At 43.3% G+C, this 23,544-nt stretch overlaps 1 protein-coding gene across 2 annotated transcripts in view; it reads right to left on the bottom strand.

Annotated features, from left to right (window-relative positions):
• ddhd1a (DDHD domain containing 1a) overlaps nucleotides 1-23,544 on the bottom strand; it is a 54,401-nt gene continuing 30,857 nt past the window's right edge. For both annotated transcript variants that reach the window (XM_083633971.1, XM_083633970.1), the window contains 9 exons: nucleotides 12,861-12,970; nucleotides 11,777-11,883; nucleotides 11,050-11,312; nucleotides 9,904-9,979; nucleotides 8,755-8,904; nucleotides 8,463-8,527; nucleotides 8,141-8,313; nucleotides 4,213-4,407; nucleotides 1-4,069 (listed from right to left, as the gene is read on the bottom strand). In XM_083633971.1, the coding sequence (XP_083490097.1) occupies nucleotides 3,882-4,069; nucleotides 4,213-4,407; nucleotides 8,141-8,313; nucleotides 8,463-8,527; nucleotides 8,755-8,904; nucleotides 9,904-9,979; nucleotides 11,050-11,312; nucleotides 11,777-11,883; nucleotides 12,861-12,970 (1,327 nt within the window). In that variant the 3' untranslated portion in view covers nucleotides 1-3,881. The remainder of the gene's footprint in view (nucleotides 4,070-4,212; nucleotides 4,408-8,140; nucleotides 8,314-8,462; nucleotides 8,528-8,754; nucleotides 8,905-9,903; nucleotides 9,980-11,049; nucleotides 11,313-11,776; nucleotides 11,884-12,860; nucleotides 12,971-23,544) is intronic.

Below are 23,544 nucleotides of genomic sequence, written 5' to 3' on the forward strand. Positions count from 1 at the left end.
TGCTTCGGATGGCAGTTTGAATCCATTACAGGCATGGGTTATTGCACAGCTAGAGACAGACAAAACACTTTCAAGGACTTTCCTCCCTAAGTTAAAGTAACAGTCATATCTGAAACCAATTAAAGGTATATTTTGTTAAACTCTTCCACAATACGTCCTAACCTGTATTTCTCTTACTCATGTTACTGATGTCAAATGGATGTGGGCCCTCTGAACATTTAAAAGTTCACATTGTGAGACACTGCACACTCCTGTGACAGAAGAACCTCACTTTCTCTTAATCATGGCTTCAAATTGATCTTAACCAGTGGTAAATCTACAAAACATGTAACAGACGTTTCCCTGACGTTTGTGATGGCTTTAACAAAATAAAATGGTCACTGTAGGCTGTGGCATTCTGTGCTTGAAACAAAGTGAGAGTGGTTCACCTTTGAGAATTTGCTGTAGTGAAAAATGTGCAAATTTCAGATACATTTTGGAAAAACACAGCCATATCGCAAACACCAACAACAATATTATTGAGATGGTCTGTCTGCCCAGTAGGCTGTGTCCATACCCACCCAGTGTGACTTGAATGCAGAGGCAACAGCGGAACTGTCCTTGTATTTTCCTCTAACACAATGCAGTAGCTGTGTTCAGATTACAATAGCATAAGATCTACAAGGTCAGTAACATGCATGCCTGCCTTTGGAGTAACAAAGTAAATTTAGGTTAAAAGATGAGTTACAATCACTGACCAATGCTTTGTGACACGCGCTCAACAAAATGAAAACATAACAGCAACAGATAATTTCTGTGCAATTCATAGCTGATGAGCATGTGCAACGTCCACCAGATCACATTTACAAACACTTGTTAGTCACTTTCCCTTATTGACTTGCATGACATTTTGGTCACCTATCTGGTCCTCTAAAAGGCAGTCTGGTCTTGGTCTGCTCAAGTCACTAGGCCTTTGCTCACAGAACTGATGTGCAATGGTCACAAGTAGCACGTTAAACACCAATACATCTATTTCAGCGGCGGACCAGTCCACAGCCCTTGATTGTGCGAAATAGTAAAGCAGCAGCTTGCACCAAAACAAATCAAACTAAGCTTTTTGATGTCAACTATGATAATATAACAAAAAAATAGGACACAAGGAAATTTGACACTGACTATAATCAAGTCTGACACATGTAACTCCACAAAGATTAATCTGAGGTTAGTTCCGTTTCTTCATCCATTGCAAACATCTTATAAAATATTTAATTAAAAATCCCCAAACAATCAAGAGTGGTTTTCTAGTCAGTGGAGAACACAAAAATATTTTCTGAGATGTGTGTTGGCACTCTCTGCAATGTCCTCCCGTTCAAACATTCAATTACCATTAACATGACACCATGCAAAGAGAGTGAGCTTTGTAACTTCAGACATATTATAAACTTTTGCATAATCATTTTTGGGTGTTTTCAAAAAAGACCACAGTTGAAAAAAGATCCTGACCTCTATTTTTACTGGAGAAATGCCCTCTTATACATGCTCATATCATCCTGAAGCAAGATCCATACTTATACATGCTCTTATAATCCTGAAGCAAGATCCATACTTCCCAGCCAAGTTGGGTTTTTAGTGGGGGAATCCAATTGTTCACACTTTTTCTTCTTTGTGGGGGATATTTCCAACTAGTTTATAAGACATGTGAATTAGGCAATCACCCATTTGCCCAATCATTGGAAAATGTATTAAGAATAGACGCTTCCTCCATGCAGCTAAATGGAAAACACCAGCTGGAGTGACCAACCTCCGCCAGGCAAAGCACGTCTTCTTGGATTATGAATCCGCTTCAATTTGAGAAGCATTGAAGCCCACCAGTCTAAGAAACTAGCCTCATCATAAAATATATTTGGCCACCAGCTTGAATCCTATTTTACAAGATGAGTCAAGTTTATATTCACAACCCACCCAAAATACGCTCATTTTCTTTTTAGAAAAAATACATCTCTTTTATTGATTGCATCTGGATAGCAGTGTGAGCATGTGAGTTGCTGAAGTGTCTCTCCATAGGCTTTCTGAAACATAGAGGCATGGAAAATAGTTTGATGGAGTGTCACTATTTTGTAAATGGTCAAGGCTCAAAATTAAAAAAGAATGACATGTTATGAGCCTCATGTGGGTGTAAACCTCTCTAAATGTCACAAAGGGACGGCCATGATGTCATGAGGGTGTTGAGCTATAATGTTCTTTGACAGCGCCAGACAGCCATGCAGTCTCTCACACCAGAACAAAAATGGTCACACATCACCATTTAGTTCTGAAAAACCAACCAAATAAAGAAATGCCCTTTTAGTGAACTCTGTTATTTGTGTGTGTGTGTGTATGTGTATGTATATATATCTATATATATATATATAGATATATATAGATACATATATATAGTATATAAAAAAGGAAAGCTTTTTCGGATTTTTTAATTGGTGGGTAGTGGGTACATTATTCCAGAGTTACCCAATGGTAAATTGTGTAAATGGTAAAAATTACCCAATGGTAAACCCTGCAGAGACCCGGGTTCAATTCCCGGCAGCGGTACTTCCAGCTTGGTCAGACGTTCATACAGACAATAGCCACGTTCGGATCGTTCACTCATTCACTATTCCCATATAGTGTTTATCATATAGTGAACTATATGGGGAATGATCAAAATGATTTTCGGAGACTACACAGATTTGGTAAAGACAACCGCATTGCATTGTGGTATACCAGCGAAAATGTAGAGTACATTCGTTGTTCACTAGAAATTGCTGTGCATTGTGGGTATTTTATAGTGGACTAAATAGTGAATCAAATTAACAGTTTAGAATTCGGACACTATAAAAAAAATGCCGACACACTAAATAGTCCACTATTTCTGTCATAGGGACCGATTCCGAACAGGGCTAATGTCTGCGGGGGATAGGCCAGTGCTGTATGCATTGTGGTCGCTGCACTTGCACCTCCTCTGTTCAGGGGAACTGGGGGGAATAGTGTGATCCTGCCACACGCTACATCCTGCCGGTGACACCCCTTCGCTGTCAGCTGAAAAAGCGGCTGGGTGGGGGCGGGTTAAAAAAACAAACAAACACTACAATGTTTGTTGCCTCTTTTCTATACAGTATGTCCCAAGTTAAGATTAAAGGGAAAATAAATGCCTTAAGGTTTTGTTGAAACATTCTACATACTGTACATGTACATAGCATTGCTAATTTAGAAAGGCATTGCGTTTGTGAGATGTAGTAGCATACACATAAGGTTCTTATTTTTTTTATAAAACCAATCATCTCTGACAATCTCATGACTGCCTCAGTCATGTCAAAGTCAAGGTAACAGAGCTGACATCATCACTGAGGGAGGTTGAGGTGTGTGTGTCACAAGGCTTGGCCCGGGTGGGGAACTTATGAATACGGAATAAACAGATTGCAAAGATTTCATGCGAGTTTAGGTTGGGGTCATTTGGGTGCAGTGGACTCTTCTGTTGGATCAGCCTCAATGACCTATTTTACTCAACATGTCATATGACCTCTTTTACTCCACATGTCACATGACCTCTTTTACTCCACATGTCACATGACCTCTTTTACCCAACATGTCATATGACCTCTTTTACTCAACATGTCATATGACCTCTTTTACTCCACATGTCATATGGGGCAACTGGTCATAGTGACAAAGGGTTCACCTCCTTAGGGGTTCCTGGTTCAATAAGTTCACCCTTGGGGTGGGCAATTGTGTGAGAGAAAAGAATGTGTTGAGTGAAGGTATGAGTCAGTATGATTCTCAGGGGTTAAAAGGCTGATATATAAGGAAAAAAGAAGCAAATCAGTTATGGGAGTGTGTGTGTGCGCGTTTGTTCTAGCGGCCGTGCTGTCTCAGTCCGGCTCTAAGTTGTCTTCTGGCGGTTCAGAGGTCATCTCTCTCTGCTTGTATATGAAGGTCAACAGGAAGAGCGCTATGTCATGCGAGCACCAGTAGCCTGTATGTGAGGTCACTGCCGACCAATAGCGGCTCTCCACCAGACCCTCTCGGAGCTCGAAGTCGATGCGCCGTTCCAGCTCCACTGGGAGACAGGGAGAGAGAGAGTTTATTGCCATTGACTGTGTCTTAAAAATAGTATACACTTTTCAATGAACAAAAATGAGACTTTCTGTATGTTTGGTGAATTTGGATAATATATAGTGCCGGATAGGTAAGTGAACGAACATGATGTGTCGACGATGGTGGAGGTGGACTGAGTCAGGGTGGAGAGGCCGTATGCTGATTGGCTGTCTGTCCGCTTCTGTTCCTCTCCATCAGTAGTGGCCCCACCATCCAGTATTGACACAGAGGGCTGGCTACTGGAGCGGGAGAAACGAGAGAAAAGAATGCCTCCGATGCCTTTCCCGATGCTAGCCGCTCCTAAAGCGAGGGAGAGAAGAAGAAAGAGAAAGAAGAGGATGGAAGGCATATTTTACAATGTCATGTTTCTATATATCTCACTACTATAATAAGGCGAAGGTTGGTGCGGCCCACAATTGCTGAACTGCGCATGCCAGATGCGAGTAGGGCTGGGTAAAAAAAAAAAACGATATATCGATATTGAATCGATATTCATGTGAAGGAACAAGTATCGATACATAAATACCAGTATCGATCTTTTAACACGTTCACTGCCAATGACGAGTTGACTCGTCAAAAAAAATCCAACGGTTGACTGCCAATGACGAGTTGACTCGTCAAAAAATTTTGATGGTGGGACGTGGATCAACGCCCCCCACGTCTCCTATAAAAATATTGGAGCCACCGAACGTGTACAACCCATTCCACCGACCCACTAAGTGGCGACAGTGCTTTCCAGACTAGAAAAAGCAGAGCCAAAACTGCAGGGGAACGCGCGAGGAAACCATTCTCATACTGTAAAATGGATTGGCGAAAATGCTTTCGCTTTCGCGCATTATCGCGCTGGGAGCTGGCGGTGGGGGATTGCAAATTTGCATAATAGATTATGCGTGCAACACACTTTGAAACACGGGCAGAAAGCCCACAATCGCACGCAGCTTCATTGCAGCTGAGCTCACAACCGAAACGACTCATGCAGACTCGCCCAAAGAGCAGCCGCCAGCAGCCAGGCAGCACAGACAGGCAGAGCCTCGCTTGTGACAAACGCTGCAAAGCCACCAGAGACACACCCACGGAGGGAGGAGTTTGAAGGAGAGGGGGGTTTCCTGCTGCTATGGAGGAAATTACTGTTCAAAACTATTGTTTAGATGTCTGACGTCTTACGCCAAAAATAAATGGTTAAAGTGACTGTTCTATCGAATTTCACAAAAAGCCATTTATCTCAGAATAAATTTTCAGACGCTGAAACCATGCTGTATTCTACTGCTAATGCCTACATAACTACTAACTCTACAAACTAACTCTTTTAGACAGAGAAAGCACACATTCTATTAGTTCTTTTGAGATCATTTGTGTTCACAAAATCTTAGCAGAAAAGAATCCTCGGCTCTTGAAAGATGAGCCAGAATCCTCAAAAAAAAACCTTGGCAGAACCTACCTACAGTATTGAAAAAACGGCTGGCAGTGAATGTGTTAAAATGCATTCATTTTTTTTTATTTTTATAAACATAGGCTATAATATTATAGGCTGTGTGTGGTAGTTAAAACATAGTTTCAAGTTGACGTTTATTTATGTTTGTAGTTGAAACAAAAACATAAATACTGTAGGCTACATGTGCATTGTGCATGCACCATGAGCCAGATGTACAGACCTCAAATCTGTTGGCACTAATAATGTTTGTGAACTGGAAATGTTCATGAGCTGTATTTAATTAAATTGTATTTTATTTACAAAGCATTTATACTTTATGAAACACTGTTTAGAACATGCTGCTGTTCAATGATTCTGTTGTATAGTGGAAATCTAAATGTGTTTGGCTTCTCACAGAAGACTGTAAAGAAAGAGACAGAAGACTGTAAAGAAAGATAAGATGTTGAATGACTACGGTATGTTGGTCATGTTTAAATAAAAAAGAATTACATGATGTAACTGCTTGCTTTATGGTCAATTCTTAATGTAAATATTAATATTTTTTAATAATGCACCAGGTTAGAGGGTTCCTTGTACAATTTACAACATTAGTTCTTTGAGAATCTCTTCCATTATCAAAGCAAAACTGGTATTGTAACTAAAATATCGATATTGAATCGTATCGTAACGGAAATCGTATCGACTTGGGACCTTGTGTATCGGAATCGTATCGTATCGGGATGTCAGTGGCGATACCCTGCCCTAGTTGCGAGCTGCGTCTGCGAGCCCGTGAAGCAGGGCGAGACCTCGAGGGCAAACCAACGAGGCACGGCAGGTAGACATGAGTGCTGCCAGTTGAGCGGGCGTGCACACACAGCGTGCGAGGGAGCAAGGGATGCCAGAAAAGGAGCACACGGGATTTCTAGTATACACTGTACAGTGTTGTACATGAACGTGCTAAAAGAGTGCCGTTCATTGAACAAGCTCATATTTTGGTCATAACGGGTGAGCTGAGTGCAGCCTTTTGCAAATACATGAACGTACAGTGAGCGCCGTTAACTCCCACACTTTTATCAATCTTTTCTCGCTCTCTTCTTACCTCGATAATTGCCCATTGTGTTTACATGCCTGTGGTAATTTACATAAGAATAAAACAGGTTCTGCTGTCTTTTTGTTGCACTGCTTCTGTCTCTGCTTCTCCTCTTCTCTGCCTACCGCGGGTGGGGCTCTGACACACACAGCAGTGTGGACTTGAGCTTGTTTTTGGGCTGTGTCAAGACAGCAACAGTTACTCAGACTAGCAAGGGAAATACCGCAATTTACTTTCAGAATAAAGGTACTGTATTCCAATTCTAACATTTGGAGAAAAAAGGTATTTCAACGAACAAAACTGCAAATCTTGTATCAAAAATAGTGATGATTACATATGGAGTGAAACTGTGGCTGTAACGTATTACTCAAAATTAATAATAAGATTAACGTTACAATAAGAGTATTTTGAAAGCGGAAGACCTACCGGTACTTTTACATTTTGGCTGACTTGACGCTCCTGCACTAAATGTTGATGGAAAAAAGAACAAGAAGAAGAAATGAACTGCTCATCAACTGAACTGCTCATTTTTTGGGACTGAACTTAGTTCAAAATTCTAAATTGTGAACTATGAATGTGAACTAGTTAATGTTAATCTGTGTGAGCTGAACTTTGAGCTAGCTCTTGTGAAGTGTGAACTTGCACAACACTGATACAGTATACAGTATAGGAGAGGCAAAGGAGACCAACTGTAAGAGTCTATTCTACATCTCTCCACATGATGGCATTGTTGATTGTGCTGTGGCCAAGGAGACATCCAACAAAACCCATTTCAGATATGGAGAGGAGAGAATGGATTTCACCTGCAGAGTGAGGGCTACCTCCACAGTGAAATGTAATTATCTCAGCTGTTGCACTGGGTTGAAAGATGGGACAAATTTATTGAAACAGAAGATTTGTAGTGAGCTGGTGCTCAGGCAGGATCATTATAGTTAATTGTTTACTCTCCTCATGTTATGTATAATTTGCTACTTTAGGTTTATGGCTATGTTGTGATGCATACGTTTATTTTGTTTTTGTATTGCTCAACATGACGTGTGTGTGATATTTTTATTTCAATGTGATTATCCCTTTTTGTGATTGTTATGTTGTTTTTTGTAAAAAAAAAAAAAAAATCCAACCACACACTGTGAGGCTTTGCTGAAAATGTAAATCACACATCTTTATTTGTCTCACAGCATTTGCAAATAGGCTTATAAAAGGAGCAAACAATGCGTTCTGCTTGTTGCTTCCTCATAACACATGCGCCCATCTTCTCCATCCCAGATATTTCACCTACTGTACTGTAGTCTTTCCTCATGCAGTTGTGATAAATGAATGGTTATAATCATGTGACCCATTTTGGTTTTATTCAGCAATATTACAGCTGCTCTGGACTGGTCAGCACTAATGAATTATAATTATATTTAGATATACTGTTTTTACAGCTAAGATTCTTAACAATCAATTGTGATTCTGTCCTACTTTAAAACTGACAGATAAACCTCATAATGAGAGCCAGTTTTAAAACCTATTATAGGATCATGACAGACCTGAAAGACCCGCCTTGCCCAGGTTGGTGATAGACTCTCCATAGTGCCTGCGGGGCAGGACAGGAGAAGTGCTAGGGCTGGGGATGCTCTCTGTGTCAGATGCTGGGTCTTTCACTGGGGTCAGGAAAGTAGGCCGGATATCATCGTAGGGTGTGGGAGTTGTGGCACTACACCTGATGGAGAAAACAAAATGCCAACATCCATCACATATTTATTTAATAACATTTGGATGCCCGGAAAGCGTTAAGGTGTTACGTAGTTTCATGGCCACATGAGAAAATAATTGCAATGTCAATATAAGACCGCACATTCAAGTTCTTACCAGTGTATTTGAACAGGTGCAACGTTACTGTAGTGTTTGAGGATGAGGGGCTCCAGTCTGTAGGCCTGGAGAGCACAACGGAAATTCAGTTTTCTCAAGGATAAACTGGCAAGACTAGGTAAATTATATGAAAACAGGTAAAAAGGTATCTATTATGGACAGTAGTGTTTAGATGCACAGTAAATATTCTTCCTATGTAAGTCAAGAAGGATAAAGGGAGGGGGAGATTTGCTATCATAACCCTGAGTCAGAGTACATCCTGCATGGGCTGGGCCAAACAGGGGAGACTGACCACAGGGTCTGTGGGATGGAAGACATTGAAGAGCCTGTTGCAGATGGAGGTGGGCAGGATATGGTCCTGGTGGCAGCTGGTTCCAGGGCGGATCCCTCTCAGGGCCAGGAACACCGCCAGAGGAGACCCCATACAGAAGAAGTTATCCACCTGAAACACAAGTGGCACGAAGATGACACAAATGTGACACAGTCTGGTGAAAGGGCTAACAGGTAGGCAACCGTGAATTTGCACAAATCAAGATAAAAGATGTTTTTTTGAAAAACATTGTTTTTCACTTTTTTTCATATTATGCATGTTTAGATGTTGAAGAATGCACTCAATATAACAAACAACAGTTTTAGGATCACTAAATAGTTATAGTTTGTTAGCAAACTAAGCTTGTTCACCAACTTTCAGGGCGATTTTCTCTGAATGTTGCTATTAGGAGTACGGACATTCAAATAAGCATATCTTCTTCAAATACTTTCAGATTTCAATACACATCATTTGAAAGCTTACAATCTGCATTTTCAAAATCTGTAAAAAAACAACTGAAAAATGACCATGGTCTCCTTGTTACTCAGAACACCAGTCCCTGTCACAAATGTCCTAAAATAAGTCTTTGGTAATGACCTGGGTAGGTAATGACCTGGGTAGGGATGTCGACACCCTGAGTCTATCAGTCTGATTACTAATAAGACTCTGGGACAGACTCTGGGACAGACAGCCGTTAGCCAAGACTTCCCCTTCCTTGCGCCATGGTTATTGTTTACAGCCAACTTGCACAAAAATGGAGTTGGAGCTGATCGATTGTAGGTGTTTTAGGTCCAGACGACATTTCGACTACCGTAATACTAATAATAAATAGCTGCATATGAAACGTCGTTGGACTGTGAACAATAATGGAAGCTCTAAGCCATATCTTCCACACTTGGTTCGATCTCCCTCCCCAATGTATGGATTCTTAAAATCATGCACAAACCCACTAAATGGACCACCACTAAAATTCAATATTGAAATGTTTTTGTCTGCAACTATGTTTGGATATGTTTACTTTATCATCAGCACAACTCAAATGATTTACTCTGCACATTGCAATATTATGTATCTACCCAGAATGCATGACATGATGAGGTACACAACTCTGTACAACTGAGTGCATTTGACCTTAAATTTAAGGGCTGGGGGTGCTGAAGGTTTAGAGGCTTCCAAGCCAAGGAGTTGATCTTCCAGCTCCCGTAATCTGTTAGAAGAGGAATAATGGGAGTTAATTACAACATAAAATGAAGCATATCTAAAAAACACAGCACAACAATTTCAATATAATTTATAACCCCCTTCTTAAAAACACACCTGTATTACTACTATCCCAAGCCAGGCACACTACAAGACTGTCAAAACACCAAAGATCTCTGTACTGCTCACATTAAACAACCTTCTTTCCTGTACTTTCTTGTCTCTGCGATGTGCTGTTGCGCATGCTAAACGATACAGCACAGACATCAAGTCACACTTTAAAACACTCTTGACTTGGATTTGTAAATTATAAAGCCCAAATAGTGAAAATCATCAAAACAGCTACCAATACCAATGACATTGCATTTTTTCACTGGCATTTACTGGTAACCGTTCTCAAAAATCAACCCTGCGATAACAAAATCAAACATTTGAAAATCAGAGGGAAAAATTGGCCAAGTACAATCGGGGAGAAAATCATAGGGAAAAAAATAAATCTCTGGATGACAGGATTAGGGCCTGCCTCTTCTCTGGATGACAGGGTTAGGGCCTGCCTCTTCTCTGGATGACAGGATTAGGGCCTGCCTCTTCTCTGGATGACAGGGTTAGGGCCTGCCTCTTCTCTGGATGACAGGATTAGGGCCTGCCTCTTCTCTGGATGACAGGGTTAGGGCCTGCCTCTTCTCTGGATGACAGGGTTAGGGCCTGCCTCTTCTCTGGATGACAGGGTTAGGGCCTGCCTCTTCTCTGGATGACAGGATTAGGGCCTGCCTCTTCTCTGGATGACAGGGTTAGGGCCTGCCTCTTCTCTGGATGACAGGGTTAGGGCCTGCCTCTTCTCTGGATGACAGGGTTAGGGCCTGCCTCTCTGACCTGCTCCAACCTAGTCAGCTTCAATAACAGCTGGGACATGGGCATTCTGACAACAATAGTGCATTGTTTTGTCCCAAGTTCTTGATCTCTCCTTCCAGTATTTACCCCCAATATCTTTGCAAGACCCGTAGTCCTATATTGGAGCCCCCTCTATGGTCCCTGGCCTCAGGTTAGAAGTGACTGATCTACAATAACTTTGCCTACCTATTCCTCGTGAGCTGCAGCTGCTGTAGCAAGTGCCTCTCCTCGTAGGAGATCCAGCGCAGGTCCAGCTCCTCTTCCATGGCATGGTGCTCCTGCAGACAGAAGCGCACAGGGTCCCAGCCCGTCATGATGTCAAAGGTGATGACGCAGCCAAGGGAATGGGACACAATGGACACCTTGCCTCCCCTTTCCTCAAACTCGGGGTTCCGGGAGCAGAAAAGCGAGTAGAGTCGGTTCAGTTCCTGAGTTAGGCCCTTGGTAATCTAGAGAGACGGGACAGGGAAAATAAGCTTGTTTCTGGAAACAATTATTAACACAGACTTGAACTGCTACAAACTTATCCATGAGAATATATTGTCGAAGTGCCTGTGTGTTTTAGGGCTGTGTAATTAACCCATTGATACCTGATGCAGCATTTGCGTGTATATCCCTCATTTGTGTGTGTATATCCCTTTAAGACCGCGTGACGCGGTTCGCGGTCTTAAAGGGAAACACACGCAAATGCTGCATCAGGTATCAATGGGTTAATTGAATTCTAATCTCAATTACAATTTTGGCTTCCCACACTTATGAAAACAAGATAATCAAGATAAAACAAATCTTTTTTATATATTATTTATTTTAGTTAGCCTATTTATTTATTTTCCTCCCCCTGTGATCTCAATATCAGTGGAAATAATGTTGATTATGATTTTTGCCATAATGGAGCAGCCCTTGTGTCTCTCACCTCATCCCGGTAAAGGGGGCTAGTGTAATACATGATGTCCATGGCACTGCTGTTAAGGAGGTCTCTCAGTCCTCTCACTTTGTCTGGTGTGATGGAGTCGACCGTATCTAAGGAAACAAACCCACAATATCACAGGACACAAAAGAAAATGAATGTGGCATATTCTTGTATTTATTAATCCAACCATTCCCAACCTTAAGAATGCCCACCCAACCCGTTAATCACAACCTTTACGTAAATGCATAGCCTATCTGTCAAAGCTGTGAAAAAGCTACCTCAACTGTAAAAGTGAGTCTCCTGGTTACCCATAGAGCCCATTTTCATTCAGATATCTTGAGGTGAGAGGCCATGGGACCCTTTGAAATAGTTCTTCAATTGTCAAAATGTTGCCTAACTTGGAGCGTTATTTATCCAGCTTCCCGGCAAGCTAGCATGACATATAGGCGCTATAGCCATTTGACTCCCACGAAAATCTGGAGTGTTGGCAGGTATGCTTCAGTTCTCATGGCCACACTTTGGGAATCACTGTAATCTATGGAAACAAAGCACTATGGGGGTGTTCAAAGAAGACGCCAGAGGCATATCTGTGAGATTTCATCTTTTGTACATGGCTAGATGAACTAATTTCTCTTTACCTGGCTAAGTTTCTGAGCCCATGTGGTCTTTTTCAGCAACATCCTGCTTCATACTCATAAAGTTACAGATGTTTCCACATAATTACACATCTTGGTCTATATCCAGAGAAATGAGCATGTTTAAGACAGGTCATGGAGTAACTTAGAGTTACCAAAAATCTGACCTCAATTAAAACAAAGCCAAAGCCATTAGATCACCTTGTAAATCCTACAATGGACTTACCCATGTTTACTCACTGAGAACGGACACAGTAACACATGGATATGACTATAGGCTTATTACACACTCTAACATACATGACACACATCAAGGACAAAGCACAACATCTCCAAAGTTACTTAGTCAGGAAAACAGACATAAAGCACACACACACACACACACACACACACACACACACACACACACACACGCACAAAAACAAACACAAAAACAAACAACACAAACAAACCTCCATCCAGTGCCAGTTTGGAGCGCCACTCTACAGGCAGGAACTCCACATGCTCGTCATTGTGCTCTAAAAACTGTTTCTCCTCCATCTTCCTCACCGCCTCCCTCAGCCTGAACAACAAAGCAACACTGTATATGAGGACAATATTATACACAAAAACTACGTTTTGCCCTGGAAGAAGAAGAAAAAGAATAGAACAAAAGGGGCTGGAGCACACTGACGGATTGATTCACACCCTTTAACTGTGCAAACAGACTAACGGACATTACTGTCTCTTCATCAGAGTCAAAGTTGACAAAGGGATGAGGCAAACAACATACATATTAGTCAACCTAGACCAGGGGTACAATTATCATTTGATAACCGGTTGAAGAGGGTTTCAAATCTATTTAATAATGAAACCCTGATGAAGACACACGTTAGTCTGTTTGCAAAATCAAAGGCTGCATGAAAAATGAAAGACTCCATCGGTGTGCTCCAGTCCCTTTTGCTCTCTGGAAGTTTGCTGTCCCTCCAGCTGAGAAGCACCTAAATCACCTGCATTTTGCTGGAAGATGCACAGAGAACCCTGTTTCAAATGATGTTCTACTTAAGGTAAAATCATATCTAATGCTTATAGATGTATTTACTGGATAACATAGGTGTATCCCCATGGTGTCATTATGAAATGTTTTTGTTCTGTGGGTAGCAGTGTGTAATGATTAGCAGTCCTGAGTGCACAAGTAACATCTCTCTCCTTCCCCCCTGCTACAGGTCAACTAGGGGAGTCTGTTTGCGCTCTCTCTCTCACAGGCTTTAATGACTGTCAGGAGGAGAGGAAAGACGTCCATTTTACTGCTCACTGCAGCAGCTTCACTTCTACGGCACGCACACACACACACACACACACACACACACACACACACACACACACACACACACGCACACACACACACACACACACACACACACAGGCTGCACTGCAACTAATCCTATGTGGAATAGCTTTAGCTCGCAGGACACACTAAATACACAGAGAAATAGAGTGGCTGGCAGCTGTTGATGGGGGCAAAGGTGGCTGAGGTGGCTTTTAGGTGAGCCGGTCTGGGACTAGGGTGACTAATGCAGGCTCTGTTAGTACTAATGTAGGCTCTGATAGGACTAATGTAGGCTCTGTTAGTACTAATGTAGGCTCTGTTAGGACTAATGCAGGCTCTGTTAGGACTAATGCAGGCTCTGTTAGGACTAATGTAGGCTCTGTTAGGACTAATGCAGGCTCTGTTAGTACTAATGTAGGCTCTGATAGGACTAATGTAGGCTCTGTTAGGACTAATGCAGGCTCTGTTAGGACTAATGTAGGCTCTGTTAGGACTAATGCAGGCTCTGTTAGGACTAATGTAGGCTCTGATAGGACTAATGTAGGCTCTGTTAGGACTAATGCAGGCTCTGTTAGGACTAATGCAGGCTCTGATAGGACTAATGCAGGCTCTGTTAGGACTAATGTAGGCTCTGATAGGACTAATGCAGGCTCTGTTAGGACTAATGTAGGCTCTGTTAGGACTAATGCAGGCTCTGTTAGGACTAATGCAGGCTCTGTTAGGACTCATGTAGGCTCTGATAGGACTAATGCAGGCTCTGTTAGGACTAATGTAGGCTCTGATAGGACTAATGCATGCTCTGTTAGGACTAATGCAGGCTCTGTTAGGACTAATGTAGGCTCTGATAGGACTAATGCAGGCTCTGTTAGGACTAATGTAGGCTCTGATAGGACTAATGCATGCTCTGTTAGGACTAATGTAGGCTCTGATAGGACTAATGCAGGCTCTGATAGGACTAATGCAGGCTCTGTTAGGACTAATGCAGGCTCTGATAGGACTAATGCAGGCTCTGTTAGGACTAATGCAGGCTCTGATAGGACTAATGACCTCCAGGCTAGAGCCCAGCTACCACTAGGCTGCAGCTACCTCCAGGCTACAGCCCAGCTAGGCTACAGCCCAGGCTACAGCCCAGGCTACAGCCCAGCTACCACCGGGCTACAGCTACCTCCAGGCTACAGCCCAGCTACCACCAGGCTCCAGCTACTCCAGGCTAGAGCCCAGCTACCATCAGGCTACAGCCCAGCTACCACCAGGCTCCTGCTGCCTCCAGGTACAGCCCAGCTACCACCAGGCTCCAGCTACCTCCAGGCTACAGCCCAGCTACCACCAGGCTCCAGCTACCTCCAGGCTTCACCCCAGCTGCCACCAGGCTCCAGCTACCTCCAGGCTACAGCCCAGCTACCACCAGGCTCCAGGCTACAGCTCCTCCAGGCTACAGCCCAGCTACCACCAGGCTCCAGCTACCCCCAGGCTACAGCCCGGCTACCACCAGGCTCCAGCTACCTCCAGGCTACAGCCCAGCTACCACCAGGCTCCAGGCTACAGCCCAGCTACCACCAGGCTCCAGCTCCTCCAGGCTACAGCCCAGCTACCACCAGGCTCCAGCTACCCCCAGGCTACAGCCCGGCTACCACCAGGCTCCAGCTACCTCCAGGCTACAGCCCAGCTACCACCAGGCTCCAGCTACCTCCCGGCTACAGCCCAGCTACCACCAGGCTCCAGCTCCTCCAGGCTACAGCCCAGCTACCACCAGGCTCCAGCTACCCCCAGGCTACAACCCGGCTACCACCAGGCTCCAGCTACCTCCAGGCTACAGCCCAGCTACCACCAGGCTCCAGCTACCTCCCGGCTACAGCCCAGCTACCACCAGGCTCCAGCTCCTCCAGGCTAGAGCCCAGCTACCACTTGGCCATAGCCCAGCTACCACTAGGCTATAGCCCAGCTACCGCCTGGCCCAGCAGCGGCTACCACCAGGCCCAGCAGCGACTACCATCAGGCCCAGCAGTCGGCTACCACCAGGCCTAGCAGTCGGCTACCACCAGGCCCAGCAGTCGGCTACCACCAGGCCCAGCAGTCGGCTACCACCAGGCCCAGCAGCCAGCCACCACCAGTCCAGGCCAATCCTGCAACATCCAGCCTGCTACCGCCTGAGACATTAGGCCCAGGCTTTGCTGCCCAGCTACTACCACCTCAGTAAGCTATAGCCTGGGCTCTCCAACACATTGTATACTTTCGTGGTGGGTTAAAATGGCCCTTTTCATTATTCTAGTCTTTCTTTCAATTGCTCTGGATCCTAGGACTTGTACTAACTCCAGGCTTCCTCCTGTTCACGAGGTATCGCTATCTCAATCAATGATTGTTCCCTGTAAAGGTTCCAGTTTTACTTTTGATCATTTTAGTGTTGTTCTAATTTTATTTTTTACCAATTCTAGTATCCACGCGTGTTTTGTACAGTTTACTACTATAAAGCTCCTTCAGGATCACTTTTTAAGGTCTGATAAACCATGTGTGGCTTCCTCCTCTTCAGTTAAGGATGCCCCCAGTGCTTTAATCAGGAAAAGGTGCCTTATTTTTCTATTGCTAATGTTATCTGGCAACATCAAGCCCAATCCGGGCCCTGTCCAAATGGTCGATTCACAGACGCAACCCCTAATGCACGTTTGTAAGCCTTTTACTGTAAAGGGGCTCCATTTCTTACATCTTAATGTTAGGAGTTTGCTTCCAAAGATTGACGAGATCAGGGTCTTACTTAAGTCTACTCAAGTAGGTGTTTTTTGCGTTTCAGAAACCTGGCTTGACGCCAGCATCAGTGACTCTGAAATACATATTAACAATTACTCTCTTGTGAGGAAGGACCGCAACCGGAATGGAGGAGGAGTTTGTGCCTTCATTAGAGCTGACCTAAACTTCACTTTGAGGTCTGACCTTGATTGTACTATGTCTGAAATACTCATGCGCGACATTTGCCCACCTAAAACCAAACCCATTCTTCTGGGTGTATGCTATCATCCCCCACTGCAAAATTTGTTTTATGACTTGCTTGAAAGCACTCTTTCCTTATGTCCACATTTTCTAGAGAGAGAATGTATCCTTATGGGTGATTTCAACACTGATATAACAAATAAATCCTGCCCTACTCTTAGTGGGCTGGATAGATGTTCTAGAGCATTTGGTCTCACTCAGCTGATTCATGAGCCAACGAGAGTGTGCGATTTATCTAGTACCACCATTGATTTAGTCTTAGTCTCAGACCCAGAGTCTATCTCTCAGAGTGGTGTCTTAACATATGGAATCAGTGACCACTTTTTGACCTTTTGTTCTAGAAGGGTTCCTAGGTCCCATTTTAACTCGCACAAATTTATTAAGGCCAGGTCCTTTAAACGATACACTGCAGCTATGCTAAACGAGGCTATCCGTAAACTGAACTGGTCATCCGTCACTGACACGGTCGACATCAACCTCGCCTGGATGAATTTTAAATCGCTGTTCATCTCAGCTATTGATCTAGTAGCACCCGCTAGATCTGTCAGAGTCAAGCAGAGATCCCACCCATGGTTTAACCAGGAGATCTTTGATGCCATCTGCGCTAGAGATAAAGCTTTATCTGTTTTTAAACATTCTAGAGACCAAGCAGACTTCCAAATTTATAAAAATCTCAGGAACATCAGCTCAATGTTAGAGAGGCTAAATCTAACTTTTTCTTGGACCAGATTAAGGAGAATAAAGACAATCCTAAATCCTTGTGGTTAGCCCTAAAAAGTCTGGGCTGTACAGTCAAATCCAATCCTAACTCCAGTCCCTGTATATCCCTAAAGGTTGATGGGAAAATTGTCAGCGAAAAGAAAGAAATTGCTAATCATTTTAACCGTTTCTTCACTTCTATTGCTTGTAAACTTGTTGATTGCCTGCCCTCTGGCCCAGTAACTTTTGGCCGGGACCGTCTATTTGAGTTTTATTCACGTCTGGGTGTTAAACCTAACAATTTCTCATTTAAGCCTGCTTCGATTGAAAGCATCGCCAAGCTTCTGAAAAGCCTTAAGTGTGCCAAAGCCACGGGTCTTGACAACATTGCAGCCAGGTTTCTTAGGGATGCAGCCGATCTTATAGCCCCACTGGTTGCTTATATTGTCAATCTTTCCATGGCGCAAGGCACTGTCCCGGACGACATGAAACATGCCAAAACAATCCCCCTTTTTAAGAAAGGATGCAGGACCGACCCAGGCAACTACAGGCCAATATCAATCCTTAGTGTCACCTCCAAGGTCCTTGAAAAAGTCATTCATCAACAGCTTTATGAGTATTTAACTGTCTCTAAACTGTTATTTAAATTCCAGTCTGGCTTTAGGAATTCCCACTCTACAGATTCATGCTTGCTCTTCCTTACTGATTTTATTAGAACAGAAATGGATGCTGGCAAGCTTTGTGGCATGATCCTGATAGACCTCCAAAAAGCATTTGATACCGTTGACCATAATTTGCTTTTTTCTAAACTGACTGCCTTAGGCGTTAGTTCCTCATGTTTGCGTTGGTTTATCTCCTACCTTTCAGGCAGAGACCAAATAATAGACCTTTATGGTCAATTCTCTACTGCTTACCTGTGACATGCGGAGTGCCTCAAGGGAGTGTCTTAGGCCCTTTACTGTTCTTAATATACATAAATGACCTACATTCTGCTTGTAATGTCAACCTGTTTCTGTATGCAGATGATTCTGCCATCCTGTCCTCCGACAAGGACGTGGAGAGGCTTCAATCCACTTTAAGTGATGAATTTAAAAGAATTAAATCATGGCTAACAGATAACAAACTCTCGCTTCACATGCCAAAACAGAATATGTTCTTTTTGGCTCCAAACCCAGGTTATGCAAATTGGTCTCGCCCACAATTGTCCTTGAGGGTCAGTCATTTGTAGCTAAAGCTTCGGTCAGCTACCTAGGTTGCCACCTAGATAGTAGCCTAGGAGGCGAAACTATGGCCCTGAAAACTATTCAAAAGGTGACTGGCAGAACTAAATTTCTAGCCAGGAAAGCTCCCTTTCTAGACCAGTCAAGTCTTTTTTTGTTAGCCAACTCTCTCGTATCCTCCTGTTTTGATTATGCCATCTCTTCTTGGTATGGAGGTCTGACCAAGGTTCTAAAAGAAAAACTGCAGATTTCCCAGAATAGACTAATAAGGCTTACCCTGGGTTTAGCCCCTAGAGTCCATGTGGGCAAAAGTTTATTCTTGAAGCTGGGATGGCTCCCTGTGCATGCTAGGTTTGTCCAGTTGCAACTTAACATGGTCCACAACATCTTAAACAACAGGGCCCCAGATTATCTTAGCAGTCACTTCCAGAGATGTGGAGATACACACTCTCACAACACTAGAGCCAGCACTGCAGATCTGCGGCTACCTGGTTTTAGAACATGGGGAAATGCTCCTTTAAATTCGCTGGGGCTTCAAACTGGAACATGTTGCCCCTCCAGATAAAAGATATAAACAGTCGTGGTGTTTTCAAGAAAAAGGTCAAATCATGGCTTTCAGATAAAATCCAAGATTAGGTTTTAAAATATGTTTTTGATACTGTTGTATTAACTGTTTGTTTTTATCTTATTGTTTTATTTCTTTTATGATTGTATTGCTGCTTTTGTGTTTAAGACCAAGGACCACAATGGAAATAAGTTCTTGACTTTATTGTGCTCATCCTTGATGTTTATTTTATTTCAATGTCTCATGTCTGTACTATGTCCAGCACATGTAATCTTGATTTTTTTAACCATCAAATAAATTCAAATCAAATAATGTAGGCTCCGATAGGAGTAATGCAGGCTCCGATAGGAGTAATGCAGGCTCTGATAGGACTAATGCAGGCTCTGATAGGACTAATGCAGGCTCTGATAGGACTAATGCAGGCTCTGATAGGACTAATGCAGGCTCTGTTAGGACTAATGCAGGCTCTGTTAGGACTAATGTAGGCTATGTTAGACTAATGCAGTAGGGGTGTCAAAAATAATCGATTATAAGATGCATCGCGATGCGGACGTGCACGATTCTGCATCGATTCACAAGCAAATTGGAAGAAATTCCGTCAAGGTGCTCCTGTGATGTTGCGTTACAGAGCTTGGAAATTGGGTGTGTGTGGTCACAGTGACCTTGAACTTTGACCACCAAAATGTAATCAGTTCATCCTTGAGTCCAAGTGGACGCTTGAGGCAAATTCGAAGAAATTCCATCAATACATTCCTGAGATATCGCGTTAACAAGCTTGAAAATGGCATTCGAGAGGTCACAGTGACCTTGACCTTTGATAAACAAAATGGAATTAGTTCATCCTTGCGTCCAAGTGGATGTTTGAGCCAAATCAGAAGAAATTCTATCAAGCCGTTCTTGAGATATTGCGTTAACCAACTTGGGAATGGCGTTCGTGAGGTCACAGTGACCTTGACCTTTGATCACCAAAATGTAATCCATTCATCCTTGCGCCCGTCGACGTTTGAGCCAAATTGTCAGAAATTCCATCAAGCCGTTCTTGAGATATTACTTTAACGAACTGGGGAATGGCATTCGTGAGGTCAGTGACCTTGACCTTTGACCACGAAAATCTAATCAGTTCATCCTTGAGTCCAAGTCGATGTTTGAGGCAAATTTGATGAAATTCCGTCAAGGCATTCGTGAGATATTGCGTTAACAAGCTGGAAAATGGCGTTTGCGAGGTCACAGTGAACTTGACCTTTGACCACCAAAATCGAATCAGTTCATCCTTGAGTCCAAGTCGATGTTTGAGACAAGTTTGATTAAATTCCGTCAAGGCATTCCTGAGATATCATGTTAACAAGCTTGAAAATGGCGTTCGAGAGGTCACAGTGACCTTGACCTTTGACCACCAAAATCTAATCCGATCATCCTCGAGTCTAAGTCGATGTTTGAGGCAAATTTGATTAAATTCCGTCAAGGCGTTCCTCAGATATCGCGTTAACAAACATCGTACGGACGTACGGACAACCCGGATCCATAATGCCTCCGGCCTGGCTATCGCTGGCGGAGGCATAATAAAATATAATGGAAGTACATGCAGTTGTTTATTTTAATTATGGATCATAATACAATGCAATTCCAAATGCACTTTTATTTTAAAAGTAGCCACACAGTGAGAAAAAAGAAAGTGAGAAAAAATAAATCAAAAAAGTGATGCATCGATTTAAGATGCATCGAGAATTCGAGATGCATCGATAATCGTAATCGAATCGAAGCCCTCTGAATCGTAATCGAATCGAATCGTGAGGCCAGTGAAGATTCACAGCCCTAGTGTCTAGCCCTGGGTCCTACACAGTCATGTTTCTAAAGATAGGACCGTGTCTAGCCCTGGGTTCTACACAGTCATGTTTCTAAAGATAGGACCGTGTCTAGCCCTGGGTTCTACACAGTGATGTTTCTAAAGATAGGAACGTGTCTAGCCCTGGGTTCTGCACAGTCATGTTTCTAAAGATAGGACCGTGTCTAGCCCTGGGTTCTACACAGTGATGTTTCTAAAGATAGGACCGTGTCTAACCCTGGGTTCTACACAGTCATGTTTCTAAAGATAGGACCGTGTCTAACCCTGGGTTCTACACAGTCATGTTTCTAAAGATAGGACCGTGTCTAGCCCTGGGTTCTACACAGTGATGTTTCTAAAGATAGGACCGTGTCTAACCCTGGGTTCTACACAGTCATGTTTCTAAAGATAGGACCGTGTCTAACCCTGGGTTCTACACAGTCATGTTTCTAAAGATAGGACCGTGTCTAGCCCTGGGTTCTACACAGTCATGTTTCTAAAGATAGGACCGTGTCTAGCCATGGGTTCTACACAGTCATGTTTCTAAAGATAGGACCGTGTCTAGCCCTGGGTTCTACAGTCATGTTTCTAAAGATAGGACCGTGTCTAGCCCTGGGTTCTACACAGTCATGTTTCTAAAGACAGGACCGTGTCTAGCCCTGGGTTCTACAGTCATGTTTCTAAAGATAGCACTGTGTCTAGCCCTGGGTTCTACACAGTCATGTTTCTAAAGATAGCACCGTGTCTAGCCCTGGGTTCTACACAGTCATGTTTCTAAAGATAGCACCGTGTCTAACCCTGGGTTCTACACAGTGATGTTTCTAAAGATAGGACCGTGTCTAGCCCTGGGTTCTACACAGTCATGTTTCTAAAGATAGCACCGTGTCTAGCCCTGGGTTCTACACAGTCATGTTTCTAAAGATAGGACCGTGTCTAACCCTGGGTTCTACACAGTGATGTTTCTAAAGATAGCACCGTGTCTAGCCCTGGGTTCTACACAGTGATGTTTCTAAAGATAGCACCGTGCCTAGCCCTGGGTTCTACACAGTCATGTTTCTAAAGATAGGACCGTGTCTAGCCCTGGGTTCTACACAGTCATGTTTCTAAAGATAGGACCGTGTCTAACCCTGGGTTCTACACAGTGATGTTTCTAAAGATAGCACCGTGTCTAGCCCTGGGTTCTACACAGTGATGTTTCTAAAGATAGCACCGTGCCTAGGCCTGGGTTCTACACAGTCATGTTTCTAAAGATAGGACCGTGTCTAGCCCTGGGTTCTACACAGTCATGTTTCTAAAGATAGGACCGTGTCTAGCCCTGGGTTCTACACAGTGATGTTTCTAAAGATAGCACCGTGCCTAGCCCTGGGTTCTACACAGTCATGTTTCTAAAGATAGGACCGTGTCTAGCCCTGGGTTCTACACAGTCATGTTTCTAAAGATAGGACTGTGTCTAGCCCTGGGTTCTACACAGTCATGTTTCTAAAGATAGGACCGTGTCTAGCCCTGGGTTCTACACAGTCATGTTTCTAAAGATAGCACCGTGCCTAGCCCTGGGTTCTACACAGTCATGTTTCTAAAGATAGGACTGTGTCTAGCCCTGGGTTCTACACAGTCATGTTTCTAAAGATAGGACTGTGTCTAGCCCTGGGTTCTACACAGTCATGTTTCTAAAGATAGCACCGTGCCTAGCCCTGGGTTCTACACAGTCATGTTTCTAAAGATAGGACTGTGTCTAGCCCTGGGTTCTACACAGTCATGTTTCTAAAGATAGGACTGTGTCTAGCCCTGGGTTCTACACAGTCATGTTTCTAAAGATAGCACCGTGCCTAGCCCTGGGTTCTACACAGTCATGTTTCTAAAGATAGGACCGTGTCTAGCCCTGGGTTCTACACAGTCATGTTTCTAAAGATAGGACTGTGTCTAGCCCTGGGTTCTACACAGTCATGTTTCTAAAGATAGCGCCGTGTCTAGCCCTGGGTTCTACACAGTCATGTTTCTAAAGATAGGACCGTGTCTAGCCCTGGGTTCTACACAGTCATGTTTCTAAAGATAGGACTGTGTCTAGCCCTGGGTTCTACACAGTGATGTTTCTAAAGATAGGACTGTGTCTAGCCCTGGGTTCTACACAGTGATGTTTCTAAAGATAGCACCGTGTCTAGCCCTTCTGCACAAGTCAATTACTGCCTATTGGGAGAGTTCATTAAAAACACTGAACACAGCAGGAGAGGAAAAGGAGAGTCGGCGAGAGAGCAGATTGAGAGACAAAAGCTGCAGGTGGAGTGTTGCAAGTTAAAATAGATAATTATTTAATTCATTATTACAAACGCTTGAACTGATAGACTGACGTCATAACAGACGCACATGGAGGGCGTGGGGGAGGAGAATCAGCTGTGGATGGTTAAGTAGGAAAAAGAAAGAAAAAAATAGAAAGGATTAGGAAAACATGAGTCATACTAGCCCATTCAGAACATGTTCATATATTTTAGTAAATCTATGTGATACTCCTCCTGGTTCCCCCATCATATGGCACTTCTATTCA

This window comes from Poromitra crassiceps (assembly GCF_964638095.1).
Source record: "Poromitra crassiceps genome assembly, chromosome: 3".
In the NCBI taxonomy this organism is placed as follows: Eukaryota; Metazoa; Chordata; class Actinopteri; order Beryciformes; family Melamphaidae; genus Poromitra; species Poromitra crassiceps.